The sequence below is a fragment of the Miscanthus floridulus genome, chromosome 17 (genome assembly GCF_019320115.1).
Source record: "Miscanthus floridulus cultivar M001 chromosome 17, ASM1932011v1, whole genome shotgun sequence".
NCBI classification, from domain to species: domain Eukaryota; kingdom Viridiplantae; phylum Streptophyta; class Magnoliopsida; order Poales; family Poaceae; genus Miscanthus; species Miscanthus floridulus.
Window position 1 is genome coordinate 64,868,486 of NC_089596.1, and position 12,845 is coordinate 64,881,330.

At 48.9% G+C, this 12,845-nt stretch overlaps 1 protein-coding gene across 1 annotated transcript; it reads right to left on the reverse strand.

The window, feature by feature from the left end:
- Positions 1-5,479: 5,479 nt before the first annotated feature.
- Positions 5,480-5,809, reverse strand: LOC136515712 (uncharacterized). The gene has a single exon (XM_066509231.1). The coding sequence runs from the start codon at positions 5,807-5,809 to the stop codon at positions 5,480-5,482; it is 330 nt and encodes a 109-aa protein (XP_066365328.1).
- Between the last annotated feature and the right edge of the window lie 7,036 nt (positions 5,810-12,845).

Here is a 12,845-nt window from a genome sequence, read left to right on the forward strand (position 1 = left end):
TGACCGCGTCACCGCCGGATGGCGGCCAGCCAGTGGTGAGCCCTTTCCAATGCCTAACACCGATGAAGTTGTAGTCTTTGAAGATTATTTCTAGCGTGGATTGGGGTTCCCTGTTCATCCTTTCCTGTGAGATCTATTGGTATTTTGGTCGATTAGTCTGTGCAATCTCCACCCCAACACTATATTGCACATCTCGATCTTTATTCACTTCTGTGAGGTGTTTCTTGGGATTCTGCCACACTTCAACCTCTTTAGACACTTGTTTTGGTTAAAGAAGAAAGGCGGCGATGGCTCCAAGGTGGTCGGTGGCGTATATCTGTAGCTCCGGGATGGAATGGCCAGCGATTATATCAGCGTACCACTGAACACTTCCCTGAAAGGGTGGAATTCCAAGTGGTTCTACATGAAACAGAACCACCCAGGCGTCCGCTGCGACGTCCACCATATCCCGGAGAACCAAAGAAGCTGGTTGGAGAGACCAAGAAGTATCGATATGGAGCAAGTGAAGGAGCTCCTTGACTTGATTCAAGGTGTGGAGTTGAGAGGTGAACTTGTGGCAGCAAGCTTCATAGTACGCCGTGTCTAGCCTTGCAAGGAGAGGGCCTACCCTACTTTTGACTACAAGGGTGACGACGACGGAACCCGAGAGAGACCTGAATAGCTGTCAAGGAAAGAAGTAGTAAGCCGCGCCACAAAACTATTCACCTTCGGCACCTCATTTAGTTGGCTGAAAGAAACAAAGGCCTTCAACTGTACGAACCCACCTCCTCAGGTAACCATCTTAACTTGCATTGTTCAACTATTGATCACCGAGCAGGGAACTGACTTACCTATGCAAAGATCCATTCGTAGGACAGGGCAACGTATTTTTTTGATGTACCGAGAGCTAAATGGCCACCGACGGTGGACGTCCGACCAATAGTACACCCTGAAGAAAGTTCCATCGGTATCTCATCAGAATCCAGAGATTCGGATGTTGATCACACGTCGCGTCCCCCCCCCCCCATTATCAGAGAAATCCCAGGGGAAACGGGCAGCGGCAGATGAGCCGGCCTGGAAGAAGAGGAAAACGGCGACTGCCGCTCCCTGCAAACTGGGCGGTATATCACTGGGTGGTGACCAGACCACTCGTCCGCAGAGGGCCATGGTGATCGAGTGGTCTGATGACGACGAATATACAGTTCCCCCTCCTTCGAGCGTGCAAATAGCTTAACGCAGCACACGCGTGGAGGAGCAACCAAGGGGAAGCCATGAAGTCCCTGAGCAGTCAGCAACAAAAATCCCCATGGAGCAAACGACGGGAGTCCCCAAGCAACAGGCAGAGGTAAACCTGGTGTTACAGGTGGAGGAAACACCAGAACAATAGGTGGAGCAGAGGCCGACTATAGAGGAGGACAGACCTCCACTTGAGAGCACGGGGTCGACCCCACAGCCACACCTGGGGGCTCGAATAGGCCTCGCCGATTCAAAAAAGTGCATCGGCAGACCAAACGGCAAGTATCCTTGTGTTGGTGTTGTTTTGCTATTTGAGCTTAGCTTTTTGGGTGATTGACCAATTGTTCTGATGCAGCGCAAGGCACATGGAGGATACAAAATCACCCGCCCAGACTGACGAGTAGGCTCGGGCTGATCCTGAGGCAGAGGTAACGCCTGCCGCCCCTGTGTCAGGGTCCCCTAGTGCTCGACAGCTGGTGGAAAAAGCAACAACCGCTGCTGGTGGAGCTGGAGACAGCGAGGGGCCAGCATCAGCAGAGGCCAGCTCAGCGATAATGCCCGAAGCAATGTCAGGTAGCGCCGGACCCTTAAGAGCTAAAACTGGAGTTGCCAGCGAAGCAACAGACTCTGGGTCGGCAAGACTAGGGGTGCCCGAGGAGCTAATGGTGCACCCTGAGTGGTCGCAGGTCATGCTCAGACCTACTATCTGACCACAGAGCCCCCCTGTGGTGACCCCTACTGCTGCAGAAGAGGAGGACGAGGTGGAGGAGATCGTTCGTGATGAGCCTCAAACCCAATTCATCCGAATCCTTCACAAGCGCAGTGATGAAGTGGTAGTTGTCGAGGAAGAGGACACCCCTAGAGAAATGAGGTGGCTGAAATCTGCCCTCGATGGAGTAGTAAAACAAATTGAGGTTAATACTGAATCCTGAATATTCTTCGTTGACATTGGTGGTGTCCTTCCGTCATTGTCATTGTGCATTTCCAGGGGATAACACGGACTGCCGAGCACCGTTACCAGCTGATTAAGAGGATGGAGCCCCTCGCCGAGGAGAACAAAAAACTCAAGGAGGCGATGAACCGTTCATAGAAAAACATTCAAAGGGCCCAGCGCGAGCGAGACCTTGCTGAGTCCAATGCGCGGGACCTAGAATACCAGAAAGGGGTCCTGTCTGAGCACCTGACAACTGCGAAAGAACAACTTCGGAGCAAGTCTGAGCAGCTGACCACTGCCTCTACACAACTTAAAGATGCTTCCGAGCAGTTGGAAAAGCTGCAGAAAATCTCTGAGCAGAAGAAAGGTACGTATGATCCACAAAAATGCCTCGCATAGTTGGATATGATTACTTTTGGTGATGAATGATGTACTTGTAGAACAAGACGTGGAGCTCAGTCAACTGCGATAGGCCCTCGAGCAACTCTGAGAGGAGAAAGCGAAGGAGACAGGGCGAGCAAACAAACTGACCGAGGAGCTGAACGGTGAGTACCCCCTGGTCGGGTTTTCTGCTAAAGTAATTGTCTTGCCTGATGGAACTTCAAAATGCATGCAGACTACCGTCGGAGGGTCAAGGCACAATTCGATGTGCTGGAGCAAGATGCCTAGACCTAGAGGAACAAATTTGATGCCATAGTTGCCAGAATCAACCCAGTGCTCGACTGCATCGAACCAGAAACTGCTCCTTAGCCCAACGGCAGGCCGCCATGCCCGGATATCATCATTGAAAGATGCAAGACGGCGTGGGAAAGCTTTAAGAGCTTCAACCATGATGCCGTTGTTTCCGCCGCTACCCACGCCCTTGCTGTTGTTCGGTCCCACTATCCAACCACTGACCTAGAGGCGATAGGGGGTGGGTACACCGAGGGGCTGAGCAAAGCGGAGACCCAGCAGCTGGAGGATGAGGTGGAAGACATGGTGAAAAAGTTGGCCGGCGATATATACCTGTTTGGAGAGACTGACGGTAGTGGCGAAGCACAATGATCTCCTTGGTGGACATCATCTGTAATTTCTGGACAGTATAGTTAGAATGCGCGAAAGCATGGAAAATACTTATACAGATGATAACTGTTATGAAGTGCATGCATATGCGGTCAGAAAGAATTTCAGCAAAAAAAAATCTTCGTAATTACGATCATAAAGTATTTATATGGAGTATAAGTAGAGTCTGAGCAGTTAGTTTGCTACCGACCCCCATGGCCTTAGCTAGCCCATAGTCCATGACATCGAGCGCGGAGCCCATGCATGTGTAGGAAGAAGAGGCGTGACCAAGGAACTGCACCTGACCACCCATAACGCAGAGCGTGGAGCCCGTAGCACATGTAGGGAGAGATCAGAGACTGGGTCTTCTCCATAGAGAGGAAAAAGCGGAACGTGTGCTGCTCGGTAGTTTATCGAATTAACTTGGAGATATAGACCATATAAGCATAGTCCGAGCAACTAGTTCTGTGCTGAGCATTTGGTCTTAGCCAGCCCATAGTCCATAATGTGGGGCGTGGACCCCGTAGTCGTGTAGGATAAATAGGCGCGACCAAGGAACCACAGCCGACCACCCATAACATAGAACGCGGAGCCCATAGCACGTGTAGGGAGAGATCAGAGACTGGGTCTTCTCCAAAGAGAATAGAAAAGAAAGTAAGCTGCTTGCTGATCAGTGAAAGGTCTTGGAGATTTTGGACAAAGTGTTTGGCAACTTTGGAGCAAACATGTGGTGAAATACGTTGGAGGTTTGTGGAAAACATATTCGGCGACTTGGAGAAAACTTATTCGACGATTGTGGGCGAAAATTTGTTGGCATTTTGTTTGGCGAATTTGGAAAAATCATTCGATGCTAGCTTTGGAGAGACTTATTCGGCGGAATCGTTCGGCAATTTGGAGAAATCGTGTTCGGTGATTTAGAGAAATTGTGTTCGGCGATTTGGAGAAATCGTGTTCGGCGATTTGGAGAAACGTGGTCGGCGTAGTTACGGCAAGTACGTATTGGAGTTTTTCATGAAATAGCATATAGTTCGGCGACCACAAAAGGATGTTAAACCACAAAGGAGACAAAACGGTGACAAGTTATGGAGACCAAAAACTTATCTGAATATAAAAGTACATATCTGTAGTGTTTCAAGGATAGAAATGTATAAGGTGTTCGATGTGCCACGAGTTGGGAACATCGACTCCTTCTAAGTCACTTAGGCGATAAGAACCTGGTCAAGTAACCTCTTTGACGACATAAGGCCCTTCCCAGGGGGAAGAGAGCTTGTGCAAACCTTTAGTCTTTTGTTTCCTACGGAGAACGAGATCGCCGACAGCAAATGAACGACCTTTGATGTTTTGGTTGTAGTACCTCTACAAGCCTTCTAGATATTTAGTTGTACGGACATAGGTGATTAGGCGCTCTTCTTCGGCTCTCTTGACGTCCTCAGACCGAATAGCCTCGGCCTGCTCTTCATCATAGTTTTCCACTCTAGGTGCTCAGAAAGTAACATCCGCTGGTAGTATGGCTTCTGAGCCATAGACCAGAAAGTATGGAGTTACGCTAGTGCTACGACTAGCTTGAGTATGCAGTCCCTAGACTACAGTTGGAAGCTCCTTAAGCCATCTGCCTAGGTGCTTTTGTTCTTTCTGATACAATCGCTTTTTTAGGTCATCAAGGATCATACCGTTCGCCCATTCAACCTAACCGTTGGATCTTGGATGGGCAACAGAAACATATTTGACGGAGATGCAATGGTCTTCACAGAAGTCCTATAAGTGATGTCTAGTAAACGTAGTTTTGAGATCGGTGATGATGCTGTTTAGTAGACCAAATCTGTGGATGATATCTTCAAAGAGCTCAACTACTTTCTTTGCAGTAGCCGAGACGAGCAGTTTATATTCAATCCACTTGGAGAACTTGTTAATGGCGACATACACGTACCGGAAACCACCTGGTGCTGGCTTGAAAGGCACGATCATGTCCAGTGCCCAGCATGCAAAGGGCCAGGAAGCTAGGATGGTTTGCCGCTCTTGCGCTGGCACGTGTATTTGCTTAGCGAAGAATTGGCATCCTTCACATTGTCGGACGAGATCTTCTGCATCAGTGATGGCTGTGGGCCAATAAAAACTAGCTCAAAAAGCCTTGCCGACCAATGTTCTCGAGGCCGCATGGTTGCCACAAGAACTAGAGTGAATTTCGAGAAGTAGCTTCACTCCCTCCTCTTGGGTGATGCATTTCTATAGTATCCCTTCCTTGGCACTCTTCCTCATCAAGCTGCCATCCACCATCACGTAAAGCTTGCTTCAACGAACTAGGCATTCAGTTTCAGTCTTGTCTATGGGTACCTCAGCACTGGTGAGGTACTTGATGAATTGCTCCCTCCAGTTGGTGATCGGCGAAGGTACCGCAAGTACCAACTGCTCGGCGGGGGGAACTTCTTCGACTTCCTTATCTTCTTTGATGGATGGCGCCAGGAGATCCTGAATGAAGACTCCCAGTGGGATCACGGCACGAGAAGAACCCAACTTGGATAAGTGGTCGGCGAGTTGATTTTGGTCACGTACCACGTGGTGATACTCGATGCCATAGAATTTTCCTTTGAGCTTTCTGATTTCAACGCAGTAAGCATCCATCTTATCACTGGAATAGGACCAGTCCTTGTTGAGCTAGTTGATAACCAGCGTGGAGTCCCCGTACACCATGAGGCGTTTGACGCCGAGCTCGATAGCTATACGAAGACCATGGAGACAAGCTTCATATTCCGCGGCATTGTTGGAGGCCGGGAAGTGTATCCAGAGAACATAACGTAGCTTATCCTTGGTCGGTGTAATGAACAGAATGCCCACACCAGCACCATTGATGTTAAGGGCACCGTCGAAGTACATCACCTAGTGTTCGGGGCAAGCAGCGGCGATGGGCTCTTGGATCTCAGTCCATTCAGCGATGAAGTCAGCGAGCACCTATGACTTAATGGTAGGTCTGCTTCTGAATTCGATGGAATAGGTGCTGAGCTCAATAGCCCATTTAATGATGCGGCCATTGGCTTCTTTGTTGCAGAGAATGTCCCCCAAAGGGAACTCAGTGACCACGGCGATCTTGTAGTATTCGAAGTAGTGTCGGAGTTTGCGTGACGTAATAAGAATGGCGTATAACAGCTTTTGTACCTAAGGGTAATGAGTTTTGGGCTCATTAAGTACCTTGCTGATGAAGTAAACCAAATGTTGTACTTTATAAGCATGACCGACCTCTTCGCGTTCGACGACAATAGCTGTGCTCACGACACGAGAAGTGGCGGCGATGTATATTAGCAGAGTCTCATCTGGCCTTGGCACTGTCATGATCGGCGGCTTTGTGAAGAACAACTTGAGCTGCTCGAAAGCTGAGTCTACCTCCTCCGACCAGGTAAAGCGCTTGGAGGCCTTGAGGAGCTTGAAGAAAGGTAGCCCTTTTTTGTCGAGGCGTGATATGAAGCGGCTTAAAGCAGCCATGCAACCTGTAAGCTTCTGTATATCCTTGACACATGTTGGCTATTTCATATTGGTGATGGCAGAGACCTAGTTAGGATTAGGCTCGATGCCTCGAGCACTGATGATGTAGCCCAGCAATATATCGGATGGAACTCTAAAGATGCACTTTGAAGGGTTTAGCTTCCATCGGTACTTGTTCAGGTTGGCAAAGGTTTCTTCGAGGTCGGCGATAAGGTTGTCAGCTGTCTTGGTCTTGACGACCACATCATTGATGTAGGCTTCGACATTGCAGCCGATCTATTGGTCGAGACACATCTGAATGGCCCTTTGATAGGTAGCCCCGGCGTTCTTGAGTCCGAAGGACATAGTTTTGTAGCAGTATGCACCGAAAGGTGTAATGAACGACGTCTTTATCTGGTCTTCTTTTTTGAGGGAGATCTGATGATAGCCGGAGTAACAGTCAAGGAAGGATGGTAGTTCGCAGCCGGCGGTAGAGTCTATGACCTCGTCTATCCGAGACAAGCCGAAGGGGTCTTTAGGGCAGTGTTTGTTAAGATCAGTATAATCAACGCACATTATCCATTCTTTATTCTTTTTTTGAACAAGAATAGGGTTTGCTAACCAATCTGGATGATACACTTCTTTTATAAACCCAGTAGCTAAGAGCCATTTTATTTCTACCCTAATAGCCTCCTTCTTGTCTAGCGCGAATCGGTGGAGTTTCTGCTTGATCGGTTTGGTGGTCGGCGAGACATTCAAGGAGTGCTCGATCTTCTCCCGTGGTACCCCCGGCATGTCTGCAGGTTTCCAAGCAAACACATCAGCGTTGGCATGTAGGAAGGAGACGAGCACACTTTCCTATTTGGGGTCAAGGTGGGCCCTAATTTTCATGGTCTTGGAGGCATCGTCGAGGCCAAGGCTGACCTCCTTGATTTCCTTGGACTTGGCAGAGGTGTGGGGAAGCTCTAGCTCTAGAATCTCCATGTCATTGGCGGGTTTTGTCTTGGCTTCGGCGACCATGCTAGCCATTAGGATGGAGAGGTCGGTGGCTTCGGCGAGAGCGAGACTCTCTGTCTCACAGGCATTGGCAACGAAGAGGTTCACCTGTAGAGCCAGCACTCCTATAGGCAAAGGCGTCTTCAACACTAGATACACGTAGTGTGGTACAACCATGAATTTTGCTAGAGCTGGCTAGCCAAGTATGGCGTGATAGGCGGTGTCGAAATCGGCGACGTAGAAGTTGATATGCTCGACGTGGTAGTTGCTTGAAGTGCTGAACTATACTAGTAGGGTGATCTCTCCAAGTGGTCTGGATGCCCTTCTAGGTACCACACCCTAGAAGGAGGAGTCCAAGGGTGTGAGATCTGATATCGCGAGGCCCAACTCCCTTAGGGCCCTGGCGAAGAGTAGGTTCAAAGCACTACCACTGTCAACAAGGACTTTTTTGAAGAGCACTTTCTGGATGGTTGCGTTGAGGACGAGAGGGAAACGCCCTGTGTAGGGTATGTCTGCCCACTGGTCGGTCCTGCTGAAGGTGATGGGGACCTCGGACCATGGGTGATAGCTAGGGATGGTGGTAGTTTCTTCTAAAGCGATGGTGAGCACTCGTCGGGCGGTGAGCTTCCATTCCCTTCTACTCTTAGTGGAGGCAAGGCCCCCAAAGATGGTGGCGACCACCTTATCGTGGTCCTAAAAGGCGTTGTTGTTGTTCCCAGGTGGTCGGTGACCTCCGGCTCCATCATTGGCGTCGTCATCGAGCCTCTTGTCCTGGAACTCCCTGTCCAGACCAGTGCAGTCCTTCATCTTGTGTTTGGCATTCTTGTGAAGAGGGCACAGGCCGTCGAGGATCTTTTGGTACTGTTTGTCGTAGTTACGCTTAGCACGAGGTTGACTAACGGCGGTGAAGATGTGTTCTGGCCGGCGGCGGTGATTTTGGCCAGGCCTGTGTCCTCCTGTTTGATCACGGCCGCTATCGCGATAATAGCTGCGGTCGTCGGGGTGGCGGTCGCTGTGACGTCGGTCGTCGAGGCGATCGTTGTAGCGGTGAGGCAGTCGCTGAGTGCCTACATCCTCGTTGAAGCGCACCTCGGCTTCCTCAGCATCGGCGTACTGGTTGGCATTAGTTATCATTTCGCCGATACCAGTCGGCGGCTTACGGTTGAATTTGGAGCGAAACTCGCGATGGTGGAGTCCTTGGATAAAGGCGGTGATGACTTCAGCTTCTGTGATGTTGGGGATAGAGTTCCTCATCTCAGAGAAACACCGGATGTAGCTGTGAAGGAGCTCGGATGGCTTCTGGTTAATGCGGCTAAGATCATGCTTCATGCCAGGTCGAGTACACGTGGCCATATAGTTGTCGGTGAAGACTTTCTTCAACTCTTCCCATGACCCAATGGAGTCTGGCACAAGGCTGGTAAACCAGCTCATGGCGGGTGGCATGAGCATGATGGCGAGATAATTTGCCATGATGCTGGTGTCTCCTCCCGTGGCACGGACGATAGTGGCGTAAGCCTACAACCACTGAGTTGGGTTCATTCTTCCTTCGTAGGGCTCGACCCTGGTGATCTTAAAACCATGGGACCACCAAAGCGTTTGGAGTGCCCTTGTGAAAGCCGGAGGCCCCTCAGGGTTGTTGACACCGTCGTCTGTGGCATTATGGTCAGGGATAGGCTCAAGGGCTGAGTCTGGGTTGTCGTACTCCTTTTCGTAATCCTAGCGACGACGCACTTCATCTTCATGGTGACCAAAGTGACATTGCTCGATACGCCGTCATGCATCCCGAAGGTTGCTGAGATGTACTCTAGCATCCTGTTCGACATCCTAGTCATGCTGGCGATGGTGTTCAGCGCAATGCCCCCTAGGTCTCCCCTGGAGAGGTAGCGACTGGTCGGCGAAATGGCTTTGACTAGGGCAGCAATTGGATCTCGGCGCAGCTGATTGGTGAATCATGCTCGTAGAGCATGAAGGTCTCTGATCCTTGTGGATCTCATTAACCTGACAGTGAGCTACTTTAAGCATGGCGACGATCTTGGCGAGCTCGGGCATTTGAGGGAAACAAGTGAGCTCATTGGCGGCTACCGCCAAATTGGCACTTGGAGTCTTGAAGACATCGTGGCCGTCGACGCGGAGAAACTCTTTGTCAAGGTCGTGGTGGAGTGGGAGCGGTCTTCCTTGACAATCGAGCCGATTGTTCCGAGCAGCCTCAGCTCACGTGATGGCTGCCTCGTTTTCTCACCGCTGCACACGGTTGATGTTCCAGTTCTCCTGAGCAACACGCTCCTCCTCGGTTTCACCATTCCGAGGAGGGCTATCGATGCTGACATTGAAGATCGCACCACCCTAGAAGGGTGGAAGGAGAAATTGATCAAAGAAGGTTTTGGCGTGGGTCTCTGTAGAGCCCTAAGACTCGGAGCCTAGAGTTTCTTCCAGGATGGTCTAGAGGTGCGCCCCGAGGCTCCGACCTAGGTGTAGCGTGTTGATGGCCGGCGAAAGCTGGATGGCGACCTGGTCGACGAGTTTGCTCCATAGGGCAAGTTGGTAAGCGGCGGCGGTGTTGGAGAATCCGAAGGGTAGGGCCATAACCCCTGCAGTTTCCCGAGCAGCCTCCAATAGATCTGGATCAGAGGGTGGTCGGCGCTGAACTAGAGTGTCTAGTGCTGATTCGATGATGGAGAGACAATTGGCGAGCTTCAGTCCAACCCAATCGATGGATTCGATTAGATCATCATTGTTGATCGGCCTCCTCTAGTAGCGAGGAAGCAGACGGTGAGTCATCGCCGAAGGAGACCTCGGAATTAGCTCCGAGATCATATCTGTAGTTGCAGGTGCGGGGGTGGCCGAAGCAGAACTGATCTACCCCGGCTCGAGGAGCTCTCCGACTCCATCAGCGTTGATGACCCATGAGATGGATCCGACCGTGAAGATCTAGCCGGGCTACGGAAGGGACGAAGAGCCTACGGAAAAAGGCATCTTGTTCGACAAGAAAACAGCATGCACACCCCCACCTGGCACGCCAACTATCGATAGAATATCGTCAGTAGTCCTCCAAGGGGTATCCCATGAAGGTAGATTGATCGGCAGAGGAGCGTGAGATCAAGAACAAGAAGGCAACAGAGACACACTAGTTAGATAGGTTCAGGCCGTCAGTATGACGTAATACCCTACTCCTGTGGTCTGTTGGTTTGTATTAGCTATCATATGATATGCCATGATTTTAGAGGGGGTCCCTACCTGCCTTATATAGTCCGGGAGGTAGGGTTACAAGTCGGTTAGATCTGAGAGATAACCGAAAAGTAATAACTGATTATAGGAATCTTGGGATCATACATATCCTAACAGATCTCATAGTATCTTTAGGATATCTTCCCGATGTCTTGCAGAAGGCGCCGAGCAGAGTCATGCCTCGCAAGGCTTCTTCTTGTGGGCTAGGCCACCCCTAGGGGTGCAGCCCATGTGGTATGTCATGGGTATTCGGGGTCGTACACCCCACACAAGCCCTTCCTACCAAACCGAGACATCCAGTGCCTACCACTTGGAATGAGAAGGTTCCAAGATTGGTACTTGCGTGTTCTCCTAACGAGCATATACCTCGTACAAGCATGCTTCCCCGCCAGCACATTGGGAAGCCCAGACGAGAAAATTATCTTTGACTTTAATGACAGGCAGACATGCTTTCACCTCGGAGCAATGGAAATGAATCTAATTTGCACGTGGTGCCTGTAAGTCCTTGCCCTCCTGATATGATATGAATGTAATCTTTGGATTTTGTTGTAACTAACCCATGCCATGATTTGTAGAATGCAAGTGCACATTGTAAAACAAATGCCAAGTGTGAAAGCCGGGTATATAGACCCTCAAGCTATAGCACAAACAAATTTTAATTACCCTAGACAGTGGAAACTGGATGCCAAAGAGCTAGCTGCTGGAAAGACCCATCGGGAGAAAGAGGACATCCGTGCAAAGAAACTAATGCCAGAGTCCCTTAAGGTTTCGGCATACATTGCCCTGGCTTTTAAAAATCTCCAACAACACTCTACTATATGGGTACCATACAATTTTGAGTAAGTTCAACTCTATACTTAAAGCTTTGTTTGATATATTTTATTCGATGCAAAAGAGCTTATATAGTTCTTTGATTAAATTCATGCAGCAACCACTGGATTTGTATAGGCATCGATGTCGAGAGGAGCATGGCATGGGTCTTTGATTCAATAGATAGAGACCCGGTGACATACAAAGACTTCATATCGATTCTCAAGACGTATACATATCGACAATCCTCATTAGCTTATATGTGTGTATACATACTTGTAACGTTCACTTTTGGATACTAACAAGTTGCATTTGCCAAAATAATTCAAACAGGGCATACAGGTTCTATGTCAATGAACATCACTAAAGGCATGATCCAGTAAGGAAGGAAAGGCTGGCTATAAAAACACTATGTGCAGTAAGTGTAACTTAGTTTAGTACTCTATTACATGGCTATCAAAAGTATTACTTAACATTTCCATATGCAAAACACATAGTGCCCCAAGCAGAAGCCTGGGAGTGTAAATTGTGGATACTATGTATGTTCTATGATGAGTAACACTGGTGCCTACAGGAGACACCCCTTAAGGGTAAGTTTGAACCTCTTCACTCGTAGTATAAAAACTTCGCACATGATATGAAATACTAAACCAAAACTTGTTCTCTTGTAGTAGAAAGAAGAGAAAGAAATGAAAAGAGACCCATACAAGGATGACCAACTCTTAGAGCTCATCGGCGACCTTTGCAACTTCATATTGGACCATATTGTACACGCCAAAGGCACCTACCATGACCGAGATTCTTACTTAGGTAGAAATCCTCAGTACCAACACCTTCATGAGACTAAAAGGCTAGCTCTAGGCCATTGATAACAATGTGTATGGAATTTGACATTGGTCTTACCCTGTGGGATGGTTTGGACTTGTGGAACGAATTAGACTTGTGAATTATGTCTATTTAATGATGGATTGTATATATTCTTGTGAATTGGACTTGTAATGGTAGTTTATATAATGCTCTTGTGCTTGTGGTCAGATTTAAATTATATATGTTCTGGTCGAATTTGAATTGTAAACTTGAATTTTTTTTGGCGAAAAAATATACTATTGGGGCGGTTCTAGACTGAACCGCCCCTACAAATAGGTATTATAGGGGCGGCTGGTACTACAGT